At 37.0% G+C, this 23,177-nt stretch overlaps 1 protein-coding gene across 1 annotated transcript; it reads left to right on the top strand.

Annotated features, from left to right (window-relative positions):
- Positions 1–50: 50 nt before the first annotated feature.
- LOC123312473 (GTPase-activating protein) lies at positions 51–23,156 on the top strand. The gene is made up of 11 exons (XM_044896920.1): positions 51–486; positions 713–833; positions 889–1,524; positions 12,078–12,270; positions 13,932–14,080; positions 19,754–20,174; positions 20,233–20,468; positions 20,778–20,884; positions 20,942–21,185; positions 21,241–21,564; positions 21,672–23,156. Exons 1-11 carry the CDS (start codon positions 381–383, stop codon positions 21,778–21,780), a joined length of 2,646 nt encoding a protein of 881 aa, XP_044752855.1. The 5' UTR covers positions 51–380; the 3' UTR covers positions 21,781–23,156.
- Positions 23,157–23,177: the final 21 nt, after the last annotated feature.

The following is a 23,177-nucleotide window of genomic DNA, read 5'->3' as shown; positions in this document are numbered from 1 at the left end:
ATTCATTCAACGCCAACGACTGCGTAGTGAGCTACTTGTAGTAATGATTTTGTAGTCCTTGTTCAGTTCATTTCATTCTGTACTGCTCTACGTTCGGTTGCATATGTTCCATTCATGAATACCCAGCGTAGCTGGTGTGCTCGTTCATATTTTATCACACGTGTAGTTTTATACCGTGGCGGACAGTGTGCTATATTCCTTCTCACATTCCACATTCTCCTCACTCACCTGCCGTAGATCGTGGATTACAATGCATGCTGGGAAGAAGAGAAGATGCCTCGGGTTTGGAAGTTGATTTCAAGAACAACGCTAAGAGCGTAGGCAGTCATTTCAACGAATCCTAACTCCTAACCGCAGATCTGAGGCCACAGTACAACTTTATGTCAAATGCCCGTTCAGTTTTTCAGACCATGAATGTATGTAGTAGTAACATGGCTGACGAAGGATATAAAATACGTGTATTGGAACGATTGAAAATAAAAATTGGTGAGTAATTATTTGTCAATATTCCCTACAAATTTAACATTCGAATTGTGTACGAAACCATTATAACCTCATTTCCAAGTAAATAAGTTAATCCATTTAAATCAACTTCCTGTTGTTGACATTTTGAAGTTTCAAAACAAACGCAGGTGGTGAGATTTAACACCGAAACCCTTTAACATTCTGAATAAGTCGAATATTTTTAATCTAATTTACTGTCTTTTTTTAGGAGAAGCCAAGAATTTACAAGCTAGGACGCACGGTTCCTCGTCCCAAAGAGATGTATACTGTACTTTATCTTTGGATCAAGAAGAAATATTTCGTACATCTACCATTGAAAAATCTCTCAGGTAAAAGTTTTGAAAAAGTTATTGGATGAATATTTATAAATTCTCTCAATTGTAGCCCCTTCTTCGGAGAGGAATTTCAATTCGAGGTACCAAGGAACTTCCGTTTTGTGTCAGTATATGTGTTCGATAGAGACAGGCACTTGAAACAGGACAAAGTATTAGGAAAGGTTGCAATAAAACGAGAAGATTTGGCTTCCTACAACAACAAAGACCATTGGTTCCCAATCAAAGCTGTGGATGCAGATTCTGAAGTACAGGGAAAAGCAAACATTGAAATCAATTTCGAACCAGCACCACCCAACAAAAGTACAAATAGTTTTAGTAGCAATAGGCGGCTTTCGGTGCATGTTGTAGAATGTTTAGACCTAACATTGAAAGGTGGCTCTTGTGATCCTTATGCGGTTGTGACAGTTCTTTATACCAATGGAAAAAAAATCAACAAACGGACCAAAGTGCAAAAGAAAACGACATGTCCACAGTTTGAAGAGGTTTTTATGTTCGATAGTGTTGAGGAACGGGAGAAAGATAGAGACTCTTACTCAGTGTGTCCTGAGACTGATGTGGAAATTTGTGAACTTCAAGTTGCCATTTGGCACGATGTACCTGGAATGGGTGGAGATGTGTTTCTCGGGGAAGTTCGAGTGCAACTCCGGGGGATGCAACAACAGAATGCTGCCCATAGGAATGCATGGTGAGTTCATTCGATATATTGAGAATATTTTGTATGTACTCATATATGATTTGAAAATTTTTGGGAGTAGATACTGAAAGTTTGTGAGATTGAGATTTTTCTTATGAGGAAATAGATGTTTATCATTCAACTACGCTGTCATTGTTATAATATCATCAATCAAACACCTATATATTATTAACTTTATTATGCATTCATATTTCCTCTGTTAAGCTATAATATTATCTAATGATATAACATAGGTACAAGATATTCAATGAAAAAGATAATTGAATCATACATAGTTGCAGTGAATGTTGGAAATTATACTTTTTCCGTTTCATGAGTACTACTTGGATATTATCTACAATGATGTATTATTTTCTTTACTAAAATTACCCCCTGCAATCACAAAACAAATATTTCTTTATTACTATAGAATCATTCACAAATCAGCCTTACTTAATTATTGGATATCAAAACATATTTACATTTTTCTTAAGTTCATTTTAAATTCGTTGAAACCATGTAAGTACATATACACATATGTATTTTCTTCATCAATTTAACTAATTAAAAATCTGGAATATTGTAACAGGGTTGAATGAAAGTTTGCTTTTTATATACAGGGATTTTTCATAAGCATTGCAAACAAATTCAGCATATCAATCATTGAAGTAATCAAAGAAAGTGTTGTGGATTAGCTCAAGTGTATTATTATACTATTGGAAAAGAATTGAAAAAGGAACACAGGTTTAAATCAAAATATTGCTTGTTTCGTGAAGAGTTTATTAGTATTTTGGAGTATTTTCGTTTGTATCTTAGTTGCCGAATTTTTTTGAAATATCCACTGATTCTGAAATATTCTCTATTCGGCTATTGTGTTTCGCAAAGATATATGTTATATGAAGCATTCAATCGAATTTTTCTCCATCGCTAGCATGACAATGAAATTACTTCTTCTAGAATTACTTATCTTTCCAGAAAATTAATTGAATTAATATTAATGGCTTTGTGAATGTTCTTGGACGTTTTGTCATTGAAATCTACTTTTATTGGTGCACTCACTGCCTATATGATTCAGTGAAAATTTCCTACATAAGTACTACTTACATTATCTCGAATAATTTTTATTGCAATACATATTATTTTTAGTTTTTTTTTCGACAACAACTCAACAAGATTTTCTATCGCAAATAGGATAAGTTTCTGTTTGATCCTCACACTTAATAAGATAAAGATAATCGTCAAAAATTTTTAAAAAAGTATTCAACAAAAATCGGCTCTTTATCGAATCTCCTGGTTGTTTATTCTTCAGATACCGATATATCGGCGAACAAAAGATACTGCAGCTCTTAAAGAATAAATGAATCACCCCTCACACACCTTCCTAGTTAGATTAGCAAGATACCGGGATGTTTTAAAAAAAATGCATGCGGCTGACTTGCTTCCGTTGCTTACTCACCAGCGTCATACGATACGATATTCATGCTGGAACGGTTTCACCTCTGGTTTCGCAATACATCCTGGGCTTGTCTTTGTGGGTGGAGGAATCGGTATCGAAAAAAGGAGATTGAGATAGCGATATGTCGGTGTTTGCGGTATTGAATCAAAGCTTCACAGTGTCACTCTCAGATTAACTGCACAAAACTCTAATTCTAACTTCTATTCAAGCTGGCAAAATTTCGAAATGACGAGAATATCATGAAGGGAATCAATTATGTGTACTCTCCATCAGTCCCATCAATTTTATCCGGTAGGGGCCTAAACGGATGTTTTTTCTTGTGCGACTCTTCAAATTTCTAGCCTACGTTTCATCGAATAAACTTTTCGAAACAGTAATATTTCAATAATTTGGTGGGAAGCATGTAGAGAAGATGCCAAAGCAGTTATTGATGCACGTGGAGGTCAAATATTGTGTTTGTGTTACTGTGACTAAATAATTTCTTTGAAATCTTGTTATTCCCACCTAGAAAACTTCCATATACATCGATATACATGTATTCCAGAAGGAAATTGTGTTTTTTCGAGGATTTTTCCTAAAGAGGAAACACAAATCCTTGCGGTATTCTTCAGTTTGTTATTGTAGGAACATTCGTCCTGGAAATCTCCCTGAACCCGCCCCTGCCGCCCCGAAAGGTTTCAATTGAACCCTCTGTGTGGTCTTTGTATACCTAGTTGTTCCAATATTATGCTCGGGATTTTTGTTTACGCTCCCACCTCCGACCCAGAAATATAATTAGAAAATACGTGGGGCTACCTACTACCGAATCGTTTGTTTCACTTCCGTTTTTCCGCAATTTCCGAAAGGGGTTTCCCCTTCAACTTCACGCTGTGGGTGTGGCGGAAACAGACATGAATGAACGGTGTTTCGGTTCATTCAGTACACGTCCACTTCATTTTCGGGGGTGAATACGTATTCATTGTACGTATTTGCAGCCGCTTTCTGAATGAAGACGCTTTTAATTTCACATACAAGTGGAGTTTATACAAACAAATCGATAAGAACAAAAATAAGAAAGTATTTTATTCTTGGCAGATGGCGATCTATGATGGCGATCACGCTATAAAAACTTCAATAAAATACATGTCAAATTTTGAAGTTTTATCCACATTGACATTGACAAGTGTAACACCATAGAAAACATTGACATATTTTCCGAATTTCCATTTTGAATTTCCCCTTTTACGCGAAAAGCTGTACAAAATAATTCGAATAATTGGGTGTACTTATTTTTCAAAGTGCAATTCTTCAAAAAAGGTAATCCACAAAAGTATAGGAGGTTGTTGGGAAGTTACGCCTTGTTTCTAAAAATGTTTCAGTTCTGTAGTACTAAGGGAACTCAATAATTCTGAGTGTTCTGACCGGTTCGTCGAAAATGAGACAAGAAAACCTTCTCTGCGTCATCCACCACGTATCACCCTGTATGTGCTATCAAATTTCGGAGGCACCTGAAGTTCTCACTCGTAATTCTCGGAAACCATGGTGCTGTGTACATGTTTCCCATACAGCGACGTATACGAGTTCAGAAAACTTTTTTATTTATTGTAGATTCAAGAGAACAATCGTCTAGTTTCTTGTGATTTTTAGATACGGAGATATTATCAGCCACAGACACTCCATTCGAAGGCGTTCGTTTAAACGGCGAAGAGAAAAAAACGGATGTGAAAATTGTTTTCTCATTAGTACCAGAAAACAAAAGATATATAAATTCCCGCTCACACTATATGAGTTCTTCGAATGAACAACAATTGAGCTCTCTTAAAACGGTATCAATAGATATTAAGCCTTTTTTTCTCGCATCTAGGTTCAGAAACCTATCTTTTCCTGAAAATATAAAGCAAATATTGGCTCCAGGATTTCTGTTATCTGTTCTTCATGTTCACGAACAAGCTGGAGTCAAAGGTTTGCTTGCCTTCTTTGAGGAAATTCATGTAGGTATAATCAAACAAATTGGAAAAACCGAACAAGGTTGTGCTTGTTTATTTATTTTTAAATTAACGAAATAATGAACAGGAGGATTCTTTTTGATAGTTTCAACTAAATATAAAAGGCGTAGATTGGATTTATAATAATAACTTTCCAGTAGTTAGGTGGAATTCAAATTGTACCTACCTATGTCCGTCCATATTATCTCTATTTGTTGAGCGAGAGTTTTTCAAACACTAATCAATAGAAAAGAATAGAGCCTAAAATTATTGTGGAAGGGGACTTGTTCTGAGTTTTTTTTCTCTTACGTTCTGCTAGCTTCCGAGGTGAAGCTAGGAAACCCTGGAATTCCTTCAAAAAAGACTACGTTGCCGAGAATTCGAACGTTCCAAAAATGCAATAGTCATCAACTACGAGGAATATTAATTCCTCAGATATTTCTGTAAATAAAATACTTTGATTGATGGTTTTTTGATTTTATATAAGCAGGTGTCTTGTGTCTGAATTAATTATATAAGGGCATTCTGCAATAGTTTCAAATGAGAGCCTGCAATGAGTTTATGAATGAGCGAACCTACCAATCATCGCCAGTGCTATATTTATAATTTTCCAATTAACGATTTCTGGTATATCTTTCATGAATGGGGCCATTAAAAATATCCCCTTGGTCGATTTTCTAATTCCTCCGTCGTTCATTCATGGGCCGTGTGTTGAATGAAGCCCGCTCGAAAAATTATTATTGGTTTTTCGACATCGATTCTGCTCTTAATTGATTATGATTAACGACGACAGAACCAGACCTTCGTTCACGCGTCGTAACTGGAATAAGTTTTAAATTGCGTCCCGTTTTAATCGAACACCTTTTTCTGGTTAGGGGATTTTTTTTCTACCGGTTTTCTGATAACTCAGTCGGCTTGAAAGAGAGTTGAGTGGTTGGTTAATCGACTGTGAGTTATACTCCATTCAAATTTATTTTAGCAGTCGGTTGGCCATGAAATAATTTTCTCAAGTTTTTGTATCTAGAAGCGAGTGAGGTTGGCACTCATGAAATGTCGTTAATGTCATAACGCCGTTGCCACAACTAATATCAATTTTTATTACGAAAATGCCGAAAGTGATTGAAAAAAGAGACAGGGTTTCAGGAAGTGCTATTTAGAATTCAGGTCCGCTCATTCAAATAGTTATACCCTGATATTCTAAAATCCAGAATATGTCAGACGGTAGCGAACATATTCAATGTAAGAGAATTCATATGTTTCATCTGAATCTAAACGACTTATATTTCAACTGAATATTTCCACAATCAGAAAGATTGTGAAAGAAGAGGATGACAAAGAATTACCTTCTATTGGGAGACCCAAAAAAGTGGTGGCATTTGAGTATTTTATATTTGAGTGAATTAATGCGAAAAGTTTACTACAGGATTTTCGATGAATGTCATCGTTGGATAAGTTCCCGAAAATTGATTTTTCTATTTTTCATTTGACTTGTCCTATACATTGTAAATGTCTTAAGGTACCAATAAATACCTAATTATTATTATTATATCAATGTATTAAGAAGAACAGCCACAAATACACGCCAGTTGTCCTGTTAATTGTTTATTCATGTGAAATTTTTGTTCAAAGGTGAAGTTCATCTTGACTTGAAACTTCCTTTAATTCCTTTTATATTGATACAAGATGATTTTTGTTGAATAATTCAACATTCTTGTAATTATCTGTTAATTCCTTCGGGAGATACCCATTCCCAAACACTGCATCATATGAATTTCATCTTCGGGTTAATATTTTTGAAATCTACAACTGATGTAGCGTATTCAAACTTTAGCCAAAGAAGATAACGAACATTAACTCTCCTCAAGCTAGCGCATACTATGATCTCTTATATTTTCCATGCAAATAACTGGATTTGGTATGCCTTCAATCAGTTTGTATAAACTTCAATTATGTTCGTCACATATTTTCCGAAGAGATTCGACATTGTGATAAAATACGTAATAACAGAAACTTTTACGTAGAACGGGCAACATAGCGTTGATTTAAAACCCAAAATGTTCTGACAAGCGTCATAACCACACATTTTCGTGCTATACAGAGTGAAATGTGTCAAATTTCCATGGCCAACCGAGTGCTAAAATAAAAGTGAATGGAGTTTATATATCTGCATTGCCGCTGTGAAAATATCTAAAGGATGTAAATAAATAGTTGCGAAAAATTTGAGGGGTGATTCCAGAAATTTCTTTTTTTTTCGAATATTTACTTCTAGAAGAGGTTGCCCTTTTAGAATATGTGTCACATGCAGATCTAGGATGATTTTTTTTTCTTATTACACCTTGTATATCAACTACGTGGTGTTTACAGCCAAAATCCCATCTTTCTGGAGAATTCGGGAAAAACTCTTCATCTTTTGATGAATTCCGCCAAATAATGAAATTTTGAGTTTCGTCCACGAAAAAAATTCGACTTTCGAGAAGAACGCCGTGATATAAATTTTCCAAACTTTCCGATACTTCGTTTTCTACCAGCGATTGCATTGTCGTAAACCGATACGTCCTCAAGATTTATGTGCTTCGTCAGGAGGAAATAATGAGTCATCATCGTATGATTGGAACTTAAATCCGGCCATTTTACGACTTTCAGAAAGCGCGGTGCGATAGACTTATAAACATTTCTCCGATATTCTCGGAAAATGCATCTCAAATCGCCCAAATTTCCGGTAGATCGCATTGATGGCCGCACTGCACGTGGGAGGTTGTCAGTCAGGCTTAAAACCTTCGTTTTATTGCACCAACGCCATGTTTTGAATGGGTTAGGTTGATCTTCACTGTAGATTTCACAGAAATTCGTTTTATACCCTCGGTTGAAGTCAGCTATAGCTATTGTCAGGTTTATGCAGAGACCTAAGAAAGGGACAAATCTAATTGACGGACGGCGATCACGTGAACGCCATCCGCCAATGAGGTTGCACCTTCCATAGGTCTAAGAACTGAGGAAACTCTGATGGTGGTTTCATACATAAACGAAACTTCTTCTCTATATTTTATGTGAGCAAATGTGACTCGAAATCTGACCACATATACAGGGTGAGTCTTTGACTCGTATATATATTTTAACAGCAGATACTTGAGGTCAAAAGAAACACTGTTTTTCTATATCATTTTTTCTGATTCGGCCCTTGCAAGTTTAATTGTTGTGCCACCGCTGGAAAAACAAAATTACCTTCAGAATAACTTGCTAAATCTGTGACACTACTCGTCTGTGGATCTTACAGAGTTGTATTCAGTCAAATTACTCAATTTTTCAAATTTCACATATAGTTTCAAATTTTTGAATATCAAATTACTCGAAAACGGCGCATTATACGAGGAAATATGACGAATAATTTATTTTACGAAACGTTCAAATATTCATTAGATCCAACTTAGTTTCAAGAGTTGAGTTCTTTGGATTTTTGGTATTTTTATGGTACGTAATGGTCAATGAGAAAACTGGAAGACGTGAATGATATCTTGCGTTCGAAAAAGATTCATCAAATAAATGAAAAACTATATTCCGAAATTCATTTCTGTCGATAAAACGGTTCGTGAGATGGAATTAAAAATAACGTTTTTTATGGTTTTTCCACAACCTGTATCTATTAAACCGAGCCGATTCGAAAAAAATTGTATTGGAATGAGGTTGTTCGTTTGACCTCAAGAATCTACTGTTAAAATATTTGTGGGGGTCAAAGACTCACCCTATATCGAGCCCTATATAGTCGATAAAATATCATTATAACATAACGATCACACAATTTTGAGACGAAACCTGTAGAATTTTCCTCCGACACTTAATGAAACGATGCGGAGTCGTATGGAAGAACTTGTTCTAACAGTATCCATATTGATATTTTCTATCAAATCGGTAGATACAAGGCGATCGGGAGAAATTGAAGAATGAGTAACACAAATAAATCCTTATTGAAATTTTCAGATATACCAATGGAATCGAATAGAGTTGTTGCGATGGCATCAATTCATATCCGTGACGTCAAAACTATCTTGTATGCGTCACCTTTATACACCGCTCATTGATCTACGAAACTGGAAAAATGACGCTTTGATTAGCGAGAAATTCCCTGGGCATCAATTAGACGTGAATCAGTAGGTATACGCAATCCATGCGATCTGAAAATATCGTCAAAAATTCTGAGAACTAACTTCAACATATGATTGCATCGGTCGTTTTTTCAAACTGAAGAAATAGCTTGAATTAGGTTTGGGTTGCTTCGTCTACAGCAAATTTCGGTAGAAAATTAATTAATTATTATATATTCCTCTCGAAATTTCCATAATAGTCGTTTTTATCGTGACTTTTTGGTAGAAAACTGTTGCTTTTTGTGTTCGGAGATTTTCATCTTTATATCAAGTGTTTTAAGTGATCATTTGCACTAATAGCTATGATTTTAGTATATCTGTATTCCCCATTCTTCCATTAGTGCATTTTCATCGATACGAAATATGAAGTGCGAATGTACTAAATGAAATAAAAGGTAATGTAATGTGTTTTATTTCGTATACAATAGACCAGTTCGTGACCCTCATGCGTTATCGCAAAAAATCATCTAAATAAGCGAATAATCCCTGAACTAGTTCCGAATCGGTTAAGTACTGTACCCGTGGACTCTGACACTGATAATTTCGATTCTCGTCAGTACAGATCGCAAGTAGGTAGGAAGTGACTTTTCGTCCATAGCTGACATGGATCAGAGGAAGTTATTATTCCTTAAATTTTCTGTTTATAGTTATATCCGTATCCGTTTCGGACCTTGGTGAGGTCCCAAACTGTTGTCTACCCGCCGACACGATAAGACGAGCGTGGCATTCTAATGAACGCCAAATACAGCTAGCTGACACAATACCCCGAATGACACATAATGTTGAAAACGACCGCTGCACAGATTTCGAAACGTCTGAATAATGTGTTCGTCTCGCGAATGATGAAACTTGGATCGTTCAAGGAGAAAAATCAGCGAGAAGCTGTGAAAATTTTGCGGCATTCTGTAGGCAAAAGAGACAAACGGATTCGTCACGTTCTGGTCCAGGGTGCCAGGGTTCCATTCGATGCCGATCTGTCGATTTTCGTTATTAGAAACGCCGTGTGAATTGTGTCGGTTTGTTTTATGTCACCAATCGGTTTCGAACTCGTAAGCCCACGAAAGTATTCGAATTATGCGTCATTTTGGCTGTCATCAATGACATTTTGATCATTTCATGACAGATCGATAGATGACATCTGACATATGGTCAGATAGAAGGTCCTTTCGTTTGCATAAAAGTGTAGCACTTTTCTACACTCTATTTGATTTGTACCAGTGTAGAGGAAGTGTAGTTTATCTACACATAGTCAAAGGAGATGTAGATAAACTACACCTCCTCTACACTGGTGTAAATTCAATCAGCAAACAAATACTGAAATCTAGTGTAAAAAAGTGCTACACTTTTTTTGCAAACGAAAGGACCTAGATTGTTTTATGAGTAAGCGATGCGTCCAAAAGTTTTCGATGTTGGTTGTTTTTTTTTAAACATCTGTCATCTGTTGCTCACTTTCTGATATCGGCTTTTAAATCTTGGACTGTCTGAAAAGTTTCCTTCTATGTTATAGAAAACATCTCACACAGAGCTTCCAAACTGCTGGCTTTCTTGAAATGTAAAATCTAATTGTTACAAATCTTAACCCTCATTTCTCGGATCAGATAGCGCGTTCATTACTTCATGGCCAGATTTTAGTTCGAGTAGGTGACAAACTAATTGTGAGAACATCCTCAGTTTAATGTTCGTTTTAATTATTAGGGTCACACCTGCAAGAACAATATCCTCGAAATCTCATTGTCTCATTTCCGTCTAGACTAGAGACGCCTTATGCTTCCTGTCTCTGGAGCATGCAGGCCCTTCTACTTCTGTTAGGGTAGGTTGGTACTTACCTGAGGAAGTTCTGAAAACGTATGTGAAATGTGATTGAATTTCGAAAATATGCCATTGATTCATTTGTCTGTACTTTTAATATGATAAATTGAGATGTATTATTCCGAAAACAAATAAGAAAAACAATTAAAAAAATAATGAAATGATTTGGTCTTCATAATTTATCAATTTTATCACCCAGGAATGAATCTGGTTGACCATGGTCACATGGATGAATATTTCCTGAATGATAACATTTCTCTGTAGCGTTTCTCAGTCGGAATTTACCGCCAACAAATTCGGTTTTCAATTATTGATTACTGGGAATCCTCCGTTCGGAATTGATGAGGAAGTTTATGTTTACCATATTCCCTATTTGAATGTAAATAAATTCTCAATTTTCCCAGACCTTACGATTGCTCATCGAGTGCTTGCGGCTAATCTAATTGATATCTCGAAGAAAAAAATGAGTCACGTCTTTTTGGTGAGCGAATTCACGATTTGAATATCGGAAGAATTTTCGTGTATACCCAGATTTAATTAATCGTTCAGGTGTCGGTACACTTTGTTTTGATGAGTTTATGCAAGCTGTCAATAATTCAATTACGTTATTGGTGTGTGTTATCGTACGATAGGTAGTTAATCCAATTAAGTTGGCTATTAATGTCTTCCCTGAACCGCTCATATTGTGACATAGGTGATCACTGATATGAACGCTACATTGTTTGGTGGAGATTCTATTCGTCCTCATTTCTGTCGATCAGTTTATAGAAATTGGTTGGACTGGAAAATATCGAAATATGCAACCTGAACCAGGATTCTTTAGTAGAATGAGAAGATTAATTCTAATTCAATGTTGAATCGAAAGATTTTTTAATGTCGATACTGAAGTATCTATAAACTTCGGTTCATTTAATTTCGAAAATATGTAATTCATCATATAACACTTTATGCTATGGCTTTGTATCAAGTAAGTTTTGTGATACCAATTGTATGGGTGTGCTAAAGCTCAAGGTCCTAGGTTCGAAACTGCCTCGGATCGTAAAACTTATTATTTTTTCTTTTTGTAAAATTCGGCATCGACTGTTAAATTATTAGTCCTTAGTCGTGTGGTGTTTGAAAAAGTGAGGAATTATGCCCTTTGTATGATAAGAACCGTGTGTTCCAAATGCGAATCGTGAAAATCTACCATTTTTCCAGGTACTTCCTACAGCCGAGGTCGACTAGGAATCGACCGTTCTTCACGCACTCCACACCGCCAGGAACGAGGCTTTCCAGTGATAATTCCTTAGGCTCTCTCCGCCTCCAGGTCCAATACACGGAGGACAGGGTTTTCCCGGCACAGGTCTACGAACCTCTGAGGAGGTTGCTGTTGCAAAGCGTGAATACAACGGTGAGTCGATCAGACTTCAACTTGTGTACACTACTACACTTTCACTAGCGAGTAGATCCATTTCATTCTCTTACTAGCTACTAGCCTAGGGAGTAGTACCCTATTCTTACTATTCAGAAGTTCTCTTTTCTTACTAGCGAGTACTCCCCTACTCTTAGAAGCGAGTATTTCTCTTCTCTTAGGAGCGAGTATAATACTCGCTTGCAAGAGTAGGGGAGGATTCGCTAGTAAGCTTGCGGAGCTTCTGAGGGATACTTCGGTACCTATAGAGAATCAGGATAATATGAATATGAATAGTACTACTCTAGTAAGAGAGTTTACTACTAGGGAGAAGCACCCTTCTCTTACTAGTCAGAAGTTCTCTTTTCTTACTAGCGAGTACTCCCCTACTCTTACAAGCGAGTATTTCTCTTCTCTTAGGAGCGAGTATAATAGTCTTACTAGCGAGTACTCCCCTACACTTACAAGCGACTATTATACTAGCTCCTAAGAGAAGAGAAATACTCGCTTGTAAGAGTAGGGGAGTACTCGCTAGTAAGAAAAGAGAACTTCTGACTAGTAAGAGAAGGGTGCTTCTCCCTAGTAGTAAACTCTCTTACTAGAGTAGTACTATTCATATTCATATTATCCTGATTCTCTATAGGTACTTTCTTATTAGAGTAGTGCTATTCTATTAGAATAGTACTACTCTAATAAGAAAGTTTACCACTAGGGAGTAGTACCCTTCTCTTACTAGTCAGAAGTTCTCTTTTCTTACTAGCGAGTACTCCCCTACTCTTACAAGAAGTATTTCTCTTCTCTTAGGAACGACTATAATACTCGCTTGTAAGAGTAGTTCTCTTTTCTTACTAGCGAGTACTCCCCTACTCTTACTCTTGTAAGAGTGGGGGAGTAGAGAAATACTTCAAGAGAGTATTTCTCTTCTCTTAGGAACGAGTATAATACTCGCTTGTAAGAGTAGGGGAGTACTCGCTAGTAAGAAAAGAGAACTTCTGTCTAGTAAGAGAAGGGTACTACTCCCTAGTAGTAAACTCTCTTACTAGAGTAGTACTATTCCCTTACTAGTGAGATATCATATCCTTTTACAGTGAATAGTATTCTCCCCTTACTAGCGAGAATTCCTTCCCTATTACTAACTAGTACCTTCTCCTTCTATTAGTAAGTAGTCCTCTGCTCTTACTAGTGAGTACTCTTTTAACTAACATTGTAACATGTAGTTCTCTATTCTTACTAGCGAGTATTACACCCCATCAAAAAGTGATTATATTCTCTTCTCCGAGCTCTTCTCTTAAGAGGGAGTAGTACTCTTCTCTTACTAGCAAGTAGTACTCTTCTTCGAGCTAACGAGTTATCCTTGTTCTGATGAGTATTCCTTTCTTCTTACTTACTAATAAAAGCTCGCACTTACAAGCTAGTAGTTCTCTCCTCTTAATAGTGAGCTCTTCTGTTAACTAATAAGTTCTGCTTTCTAGAGAGTAGGTACTCCCCTGCTTTCTATCAAGTACTCATTTCATTTTTATTAACAATTCTATGGATTAATTATTCAGACTTACAAGCTCTTACTAGTAGCAAGTTTGCATGCTTGAGTAATCACCCGCTGGAAGACAATACGTTTTCAGCTTTCGATGGAATTCATGTTGATCTTATACTTTTCATTTCAGCCCATAACTTCGAGCGCAGTGTACATATTGGGAGAAGTGATATCCAGTAAAATGGACATTGCACAACCGTTAGTGAAAATCTTCATGCACCACAACGAGATAGTGTCAATAATAAGGTCATTGGCCAATCATGAAGTATCAGGTTTAACGTGAGTATACCGATATTCTCCACTATTTCCCATTTCGTTCGAGATAAGAGGAAACGAACGAAAATAAATGTGGTCGAGACATCGATAACCCCCAATTTATCCCCCTTTTGTCGAAGAGGCGACGAAGCACGTGGCGAACAATTACATAATGCATTCGGGAATGCTCTCTTTACCGCATGATTCATATCCTCATTCTAGACTACCGTATTTTCCTATTGGAATCGAGTCGAGACAGATTTTGTGGCATTTCGTACGAGGAAGAATGGCTCTCGGCACGTGGCAATCTTTGAGGCTTCAAGAAACGCGGTTGGATTTTTATTTCCAACGGAAAAGTGTTGAAAACGAGCGGGAAAGTTTAAATTCTCGCTTCATGGTTTTCCAAAGTACCTGAAATATCTATGTTTCGTTTTCAACATGACACTGCTTCTGTCAGAGGTTGGTATCTGGCCCAGGACATACAAATTTTTATCCAGTGTCTTTCATCACGTTTTCGTTGATAGAATTGAAGGGGCAAGAGATATTCCGTAAAAATTCTCGATATCTCAATAGTCTTTTTGCCTACTCCTCGTTTTAATGGTTTTTAGAGGTCCAACAAAACCACCCTCACTTGTGGCAAGATGAAAATTTGCTGCTGAAAATTTCTGTGATTGCTTTGCTTGTCTTTCGTATAAAAGGTACTTTTGGCCTGAATTTTTGGAAAAATCTTGATCTGACAGAACGACCTATGAAAATCTTAATTGCGTTATCGTAACTTGAGGACGGATAGTTTATGTTCCATTTTCGAGCGTTCCAAGCATCGAACCGCGTTCGTATGTGGGTCAACGTCAAAATTTCAGATGCGTTCCCCCCATACGAAAACTGGTGGGTTCAGCGGATATACGTGCGCGACACCGTCCTTATTGTTTTCATCCTCGTTATGGCCTGTATGGGTGTGAAATTGTCGTTCGAAACGTAGTACGAATATGTGAAATGGAACCCAGAACGCTAGAAATAGATGTGTGGCTTTCAATCGAGTCTAAATTCCAGTCGAAAGCAGAATCCTAAATGATACTTGATAGAAAGAGGCTCATGTTGGAGCCCCAAACTTGGTTTTCGAATTGTAGAAATCTGGACCTTCCTGGTTTTATCATAGGTTTGTTCGTAGAGAGGTTTTCAACGGTTTTGAACTGTACAGAGCAAGCGCAATTCCATTTTAGAGCAGCGAAAATCCATTTGCGCTTGCTCTGTAGAGGACCACTCTACGAACAAGCCTCATAGTTGACAAGAAGATAATTTTATATCTGTGATGAATATACTGAAAACTGAAAGGAGTTACAGCATGCAGAAAGAATTCAATAATTTGTCCGCATGCTGTTATTTTTTAATACTTATCTATCATAGTGAACGTTCTGGGAATCTGTGGATTTTGAAAAATTCTTCCATTCGTTCTCGTACCGTCTTTAGGCTGTATCTAAGCAGAGGCTGCCCGAAAAAATTTGTATGGAAGACCCACACTTTTTTCGACAAGCAATGGCCTCTGTATATTGATCAAAGGGGTTGTGTAGTGGTGAAACTGTCCATGTTAGATCTAAATTTGAAGGAAAACTGACTATGAGAACTATGAGAAAAAATTTCCCCAATAAATGCCATACAAGGGCTACAATTTTAACATGAAATTATGCGAGTGTGATCAAAGGCATCTGGATCTCGAATATCTGAAATATGTTCATTCTAGAACGAAGTTTCATATGAGAAATCTTATTGTTATTTCGAAGGAAAGGAATTATAGGGTATGTTTTGGTATTTCCATCAATTTGGATCCAAACAGGTGGATAGGACGCAGTAGACGTTGTTCACGGTCCGCCAGATCCCCAGATTTAAATGATTCAGATTTTTTCAAGGTGGAATCAGAAATTTTAAGTGAAAACTGTGCAGGAACTGGGAAATATAAGCATATAAGGCCCGTTTGAATGACTATGAGCTTGTGACACGGTATAAACACAAGGATAAGTGAAATTTGAATGTCCAGCCTGTGTCAGCTGCTCTGGTCCTTCGATGCGGATTATCGCTCATCATATTTGACATCATCTGTTTATTTTGAAGATTATCCGTCCGACGACGATTGCATCAACCGGCCCCGGCCGCCTCTCGATGAATCATGACGCCTTCATCGCCCGTTTCCGGCGTTTTGGACGGACGGACGGCGGCGCTTCGAATTTAGCATACGGCGGTCCGCCGGTTTGCCGCCCCCGCACACGCCGGGAATAATTGATAAAACAGAAACGGCTGCCGATATCGAAATGGGGTGCCCTGATTTTCGCGATATACACACGGCGGCGGATGATCGATTGGACCGGCTGCGTGGGCGGTTAGGTGAGGTTAGGGATGCCCAGTTTTGAGAGTATTTCGGTTATGTCGACGTCGACAGGTAGGTACGCGAGGACATTCACAAATTTTTATTTAAATAGGTCGTTCTATTGTGATGGTCACGATTTATGGTCCATTCGTTTTTAGAAAAGCTGTCGGTTGGCCTTGTGGACACATTCCACACTGTATAGTTAGAAAATATGAGCTTATGACGCTTGTCAGAAGATTTTTTGATTTTAAATCTGAGTTATGTTGTCCGTTTTACGTGAAGGTCTTGGTAATTACTTATTTGTCACAATGTGAATAAATTAATACGAAAATATGTGTTGGACATGAATATCGTTTATACAGGGTGTTGCCAAATAAGTTAGAATGCTTTTAGTGTGCGATTGGTGGAAATTTAAGTATGTAAACTAATACTCTTTTAGGTCTTTCTTCGAAAAGTTACACGCTGTCTAAAATGAGAAAAGTTGCCATCGATGACAAATTGGCTAGTTCAGTTCAGATCGTAACAATTGTTTTTATTCATATCGGCAGGTTCACGGTATGCATCTGAATTTAATTCTTACTTAAAAGGAGTTTATACCACGGGACTTCCTTGCCATCCGTATAAGGCGTAAATGGGGAAAGACTATCAGAAAATGGGGTGTTGCCAGAACACTTTAACGCTAAGTAAAAGTTACGAATATTACAATAGTTTCCACTTTTGTCGAAAAGATGTCAGCACTTAACGAACGTCTTTTTTCAATTTCACCAGGATACGAATTGTAGCCAATGGTGTGAGTTTTCGAGAAATTTCTTCATGTGGAAATTCATAGAAGAGATAATTCCACCTCGGAAAGTTGATGACATGAATGAATATTTCTTAATCAATGAAAAAATTTTGTTATTTTTTTTTTCGTTTGACGAATAAAAAAAAATCTGACTTTCCGAGATGACGAACTGATTGAATTGAATTATAATGGAAACCCCATATGAATTAGTGGTTTCTGACCTAAGATATTCATCTCCTTTTTTTGAACTGACCACTAAAACGGTGTAGGCCCCTCTTAAGAAGATTATTCGATGGCCAGCCGACTGCTTTTATCTTAGTGAGTGGACTATAATTCTCCTGTAATTTCTCACGCCTGGAAGTCTGTACTTGTTGCCATTGAAATTTTGAGATTTTTCATGGTAGACGTATTTTTCTAGGAATCAACCCAAATGATATAAGTGTAAATTGCTCATCCTTGTTCGTACATCCGAAATGAACAACTGGCGAACTATCCAATTTCAGGCTGTTTACATTCAACACTCGGTTGTTCGTTTTAGAAGCACAAACCGAAAATTCCACGTCAAATATGTAAATTATGTACTTCCATTTCCTCAATGAAAACGACAATGGCCACAATCCAGTCTCGCCCAGTGTCTCACAGCCCACTCAGCACGGCGTTTTCAATTTGCAAATTCCAGTAGGAGGACCTGTCCGGATAATTGTTTATTGAAGTCGTTCATACGTTGTAGCTGGTGTGTTTGAACTAAAGATAAATAATGAGGATACGAAGCTTGATCTTTTGGAAAAGACCAAGGAAACGAAAATATTTTCCATCAGCTTACAACCAAGATAGCTGAAACCATCTCAGAACAAAATTCTTCAAGTGGTTTATAGAACCTTGGAACAGATTTAGTAAATTAAAGACAGTTTTTTGTTTCAATTATGCCTGAGCATGTCGATTAGTATTTTAAAATGCGCTCATTTGGGTAGAAGAAATTGTTATACAGCTTGTCCCAAATTTGAAATATATCTTCCTTTGAAAGAGTCCAATGAAAATGTTTCAATCTGAAAACAATGAAGCAGATGTAAAGAAATGGCAACAAGAAAGATACTACAATCTGTTCCCTGTTCCAGATCTCTGTGTAAAGTAACTATTTTTTTTTATGTTTATTCTTGCAGAATTTTATCAAGCTACACATAAATCACATCAAATTATTTTTCCTTGTTGTTTGAAAGATGTTTGACTTGCACTGTACAATGCTTCCGGTGTTAGAATTCGTTCTAACTCAGAACGTATCATGCAACTTTGTGGTTACACAGATTCCCCACAAAGGGTCAAATTTGCGATAAGAATTTTCTAAGAAAACTCATAGCAAATAAGGTTATTGTTGTCAACATCTATATATGATGAAAATAACCCAATAAATCCTACTACGTTACAGCTAAGTAGAGGCGTAGAGTTTTCTTCCCCAACTTCCCCAATAATGATCGAAAACCCATATTACCTTCTGCGGGGGTGGAAAAAATCCGTGCTTATTCAGTCCCAACGCCAAGGGTTACGTTTTCAGAAGGAGGAGCTCATTTTTCATTTTCCTGAATTTTCCAGTTCACTTGGTCGTTCGTGGAGGTTTCTCTCGCACTAATTAGTAGTCAGTATTGATTCGAGGGGCAGGTGGGCGTACGTAGAATTATGTACAAGACAAATTTGTATCCGAACCGCTTCGTTCTAGCGTTGGCGGTCTCTTCATCAGACCGCCCGTGCACAAATGTGGGCATAATGATACTTTTATTTTTATTTGACACTAAAAATGAACATTGAAGGACGTAACGATCTTGCACAATCCAGAATCTGGCCGGGGATTTTGCTGCTTTATACGGATCATTCTACCTACATAACTTAGAAGCGAATTTCTTATTTCGAATATTGAAAAAAATTTGTATAAATGAATTTATTGCTGTATTAGTAAGATAATTGGGGTCTTAGAAGGGCGTACTGACGGGGAAAGCTTCGAAATTTTCAATATACCAGCATTTCCTTTTCTTATACATAGAACTCATTTCAGATATGAAGTCTTGCTAACGGATCTTATTGAAAATTCAGGAGGCGAACGCCGCTCTTTTTACTGCTTTAATTATTGTTCCTGATATTGTTATTACGACGACATACTCCATTGTTTTGGTGATTGTCTCTTCGACACTTTGATTCGCGTCGCATAAATCCATTGTTCTTTTTAATGTCGAGACCACGCCTGCTATTCGAGCTTGTTAGAACAAGTTCCGTTCATAAAATCAACAATGGACGCTCCGTTGAATGACATATCGATGTGCAACTGCGGTTTTCAAACGCCTTGTTCGGGATTCTTTATCGTTAAATGGGTTGCGCGATCCTTCAAGGCGATAATGTCCTTCAGACTTACGATTTGGCTTCATTGAGGAATAATATCGGGAATAACCCATGTTATTTCGTAATAAATTCATTAAAACTAGGTGTTCTCTTTTTTATATCACTGTCTGAACTATTTAAATAGAAATGATCGAAGCAATACATGATCGAATTGAATTTTTCCTTCCAGCGATGCTACCACGATCTTCCGCGGTAACACCCTCGTCTCCAAGATGATGGACGAAGCTATGCGGCTGATCGGCATACAGTACCTCCACAAGACGCTGCGTCCCACCTTGGAACTCATCTTCAACGAGAAGAAACCCTGCGAGATAGATCCGACCAGGGTGAAGGACGCAAACACGATCCAAACCAACCTGACCAATCTGAAGTGTTACATCCAGAAGATCCTGGACGCCATCACCCAGAGTGCCGTCTACTGTCCAGCCCTGATGTGCCAGATTTTCTACAATCTGAGGGAGTGCGCCCTTCTGCATTTTCCTGCCAACCGCGAGGTCAAATACTCGGTCATATCGGGGTTTATTTTCTTGAGGTTTTTCGCGCCCGCCATACTGGGTCCCAGGCTGTTCGACCTGACTACTCAACAAATAGTGAGTACATCAATATGTTGCGAACAACAAGGTGTAATCATTGGTTATTGCCTTCTAGGATAATCAAACAAATAGGACCCTTACCCTTATTTCTAAGACTATCCAATCGTTGGGTAATTACGTGAGCAGCAGGTCGACCCAGCAGGTGTGCAAAGAAGAATACATGGAACAACTCTACAAAATAGTTTATACAGAAAAACACATTGTTGCCGTGCGACAGTTCTTAGAGATCATCTCGGCTATCTCGAATCCAGAAACAATACAAAACGATACGCCAGTACTTTTGAAAGAAGGGTAAATATCTACCTATTTTTGCCAATCAAACTGATTATTTAAAAATAACACTTTTCCCCTTATGCTTACTAACATAGAGAGATTAAAAGGTAAGAATGCTGAATTTATGAAATAGGGCTATTTCCTCCATGTCTCCAAACATAAAATGGTCCTCGGGTTGAGCATATTGATGCATATTTTGAGTATCATCTTATTTTTGTTATAACTTGGATTTTTCTGAAGGAAAAACACAAGTTGATTCATTATCCTCAACTTTTGACGAGAAAATCAATCAGAAAAACAATACCATTTTGTTCTTTATATTTGCAGGTTGATGATTAAGCGTGCGCAAGGAAGAAAAAGGTTCGGCAGAAAGAATTTCAAGCAAAGATATTTCAAATTGACCACTCATGATCTCAGCTATTCTAAGAACAGACGTATGTACCATATCCGAATTTGCTTTTTTCAATCTACAGTCGATTTGATTGTTGCAGATAAGGAAGCATTGTGCCAAATACCCCTGTCGAATATTTTGGCGGTGGAGAGGCTGAACGAGAGATCGTTCAAAATGAAGAATATGTTTCAAATCATCCAGAGAGAACGAGCCCTTTATGTACAAGCCCCGAACTGCGTGGAAGAGAAGGAATGGATTGATCTTCTCACGAAGATCTGTCAAACAAATTCTAATAGACTGAAAGAATACCATCCGTGTGCGTTCATCAATGGACAGTGGCAATGGTAAGTCATCGGTTGTTAAAAAAAAATTCCAATTGATAATCGGTTTCTTTTCCAGTTGCAATTCCCAAAACGAATTAGCACCAGGCTGTAACGCTGTCTCCACGTTAGACAACAACTTTCACATGTCCCTCGACCCAGAAAGGGATTTGCAGAGGATACATTCGTTAGTTATGGGACACCTGGATTTTATAGAGTCGTTTATAAATTGGTGCGAAGGTGATAGAGTGTATTCTGGACCACTTCCGAAAAGTATTTCTGGGGTGGATCTGCAGAGCTGCTACAATATTCTGAGAGAGATAAGAGAGATAGCTTATCAGATTGAAAGACGACATAGGATTTATAACAGGACCTTAGCTAGGGACACCAGATATGGTAGCAAGTAAGTGAGAATTTTACATTTTGGTTAATTGTAAATAATCTATCATATGGTAGATCTATCAAGGAACTAGTTCCTTTCTAAATATAAAATTACTGTATTCGTTTCAGGGCTGCTCCTATCGGCGATGACAATTATCTCCTAGCTTCGAGAATGAATTTGGATATCAGAAAATGTGGTCCATCTGATCAGGATGAAAACATGTTTCTGAGACCATAACCTAGTGATTGAATCGGTTCAACTTTAAGTAAATAGTAAAGAAACAAAATTTTGAAAAAATCTCAAAAAGGGCAGCACAGAAGTAGGTATCAAACCTCAAAGCTGGATTCGTAATGTTCTGTAACTCCCTCGCGTACGGAAATGTTAAGTTCCGAAAAACTATTTCACTTCAAATTCTGGCTTCTTACACTGATATAGATTATGAAAAATCAGAAATTGTCGCTTCAAAGTGCCCCTAATCTCAATCCAAAGACTGGAACGTATTTACTAAGCAATCAGGAAACCAAATGGTTGTTTTCTACCTATGATTAGAAATTGATCGAATCATATTTTAATAATGTAGACTTATGTACAGATTTTAATGAAATTCTTCATTACTTTTTAAGTTTTATCCAATCGGACAATCCCTTTATTTTGTATTATAGATATTTAATTTTGTAAAATAAAGTACAAAGGGAACTAAATCTGCTTCCAAGCAGATGTATTGGAACAATGTTGGGATTGTGAGCGAAGCTGTTTACAGGGTATGATTGAGCAATACAAGCATGCAGTTCAGATTTTGTTCAAATGAATCAATTTTCAAATCGAAACATTTCCAGTTGAATTGATCACAAATTTTAAAGAGACCCAGTGAAATGTGGCAGAATGTGCTAAATTTCGGCTTGAAAAGTTCTGTCATAAGGGAAAGAAATATCAATATTATTATCTCATTCCATTTGTACTTTTTCTAAATGTTCATATTCGATATTAAACACAAGTAAATCCAGTTCAACACACACATTACTTAAGATTGCAACTTATTGTTACCTCAATTTGTGGAAAAGAAATATATTGGCCATATTGTTGAAGGTTGAAGTGTCATAATTTCGATTTATTAAAAATTATGAGATACTGTTCATACTCATCTCAATGTTGTATTTCAATTCACAATGAAGTGCATTGTCGATAATTATTAAGCAAATGCTTCTTTTGCTTTGAAACTTAAATCATGTCAAGATGTTTATAACACTTTTAAGCATACTCTTAGTGAAGTACGTCAATATTATTATTGAGAATTTACACTAACTTTACCCAAGCTGTATGGCACTTCATGTTTGATATTAATATTGTATATTTCTAAAACTACTGTTACTGTTGAATGTTTTATTGATTTGTAGCATGATCTAGCCTTCTGTTTTTCTTCAACGCTTCAGATTCCTTACACTTAAAAACAGAGATTGTAAATTATATATATTTTTTTTTATTTGGGATTCTCAATGTGTGAATTGTCATCCCTGGTAAGATTGTTATTTGTTCATCTGCTGGTTTAATTTTAGTTGTGAATTTTTTATTGATTAAATTATAAAACTTTTAAATAAATTATTGAATAAACCATTTTTTGGCATCATTTATTCGAC

The sequence above is a fragment of the Coccinella septempunctata genome, chromosome 4 (genome assembly GCF_907165205.1).
Source record: "Coccinella septempunctata chromosome 4, icCocSept1.1, whole genome shotgun sequence".
Classification (NCBI taxonomy): domain Eukaryota; kingdom Metazoa; phylum Arthropoda; class Insecta; order Coleoptera; family Coccinellidae; genus Coccinella; species Coccinella septempunctata.
Note: the sequence above shows the minus strand (reverse complement) of the source record. Positions and strands in the feature narration are given on the sequence as shown.

Bases quoted from the DNA above. Each gene is read 5' to 3' on its own strand.
- LOC123312473 (XM_044896920.1), top strand. From the start codon at position 381: ATGTCAAATGCCCGTTCAGTTTTTCAGACCATGAATGTATGTAGTAGT. The intron at 20,885-20,941 runs GTATGTACCATA...TGATTGTTGCAG, and splicing joins CAGCTATTCTAAGAACAGAC to ATAAGGAAGCATTGTGCCAA. The intron at 21,186-21,240 runs GTAAGTCATCGG...TTTCTTTTCCAG, and splicing joins ATCAATGGACAGTGGCAATG to TTGCAATTCCCAAAACGAAT.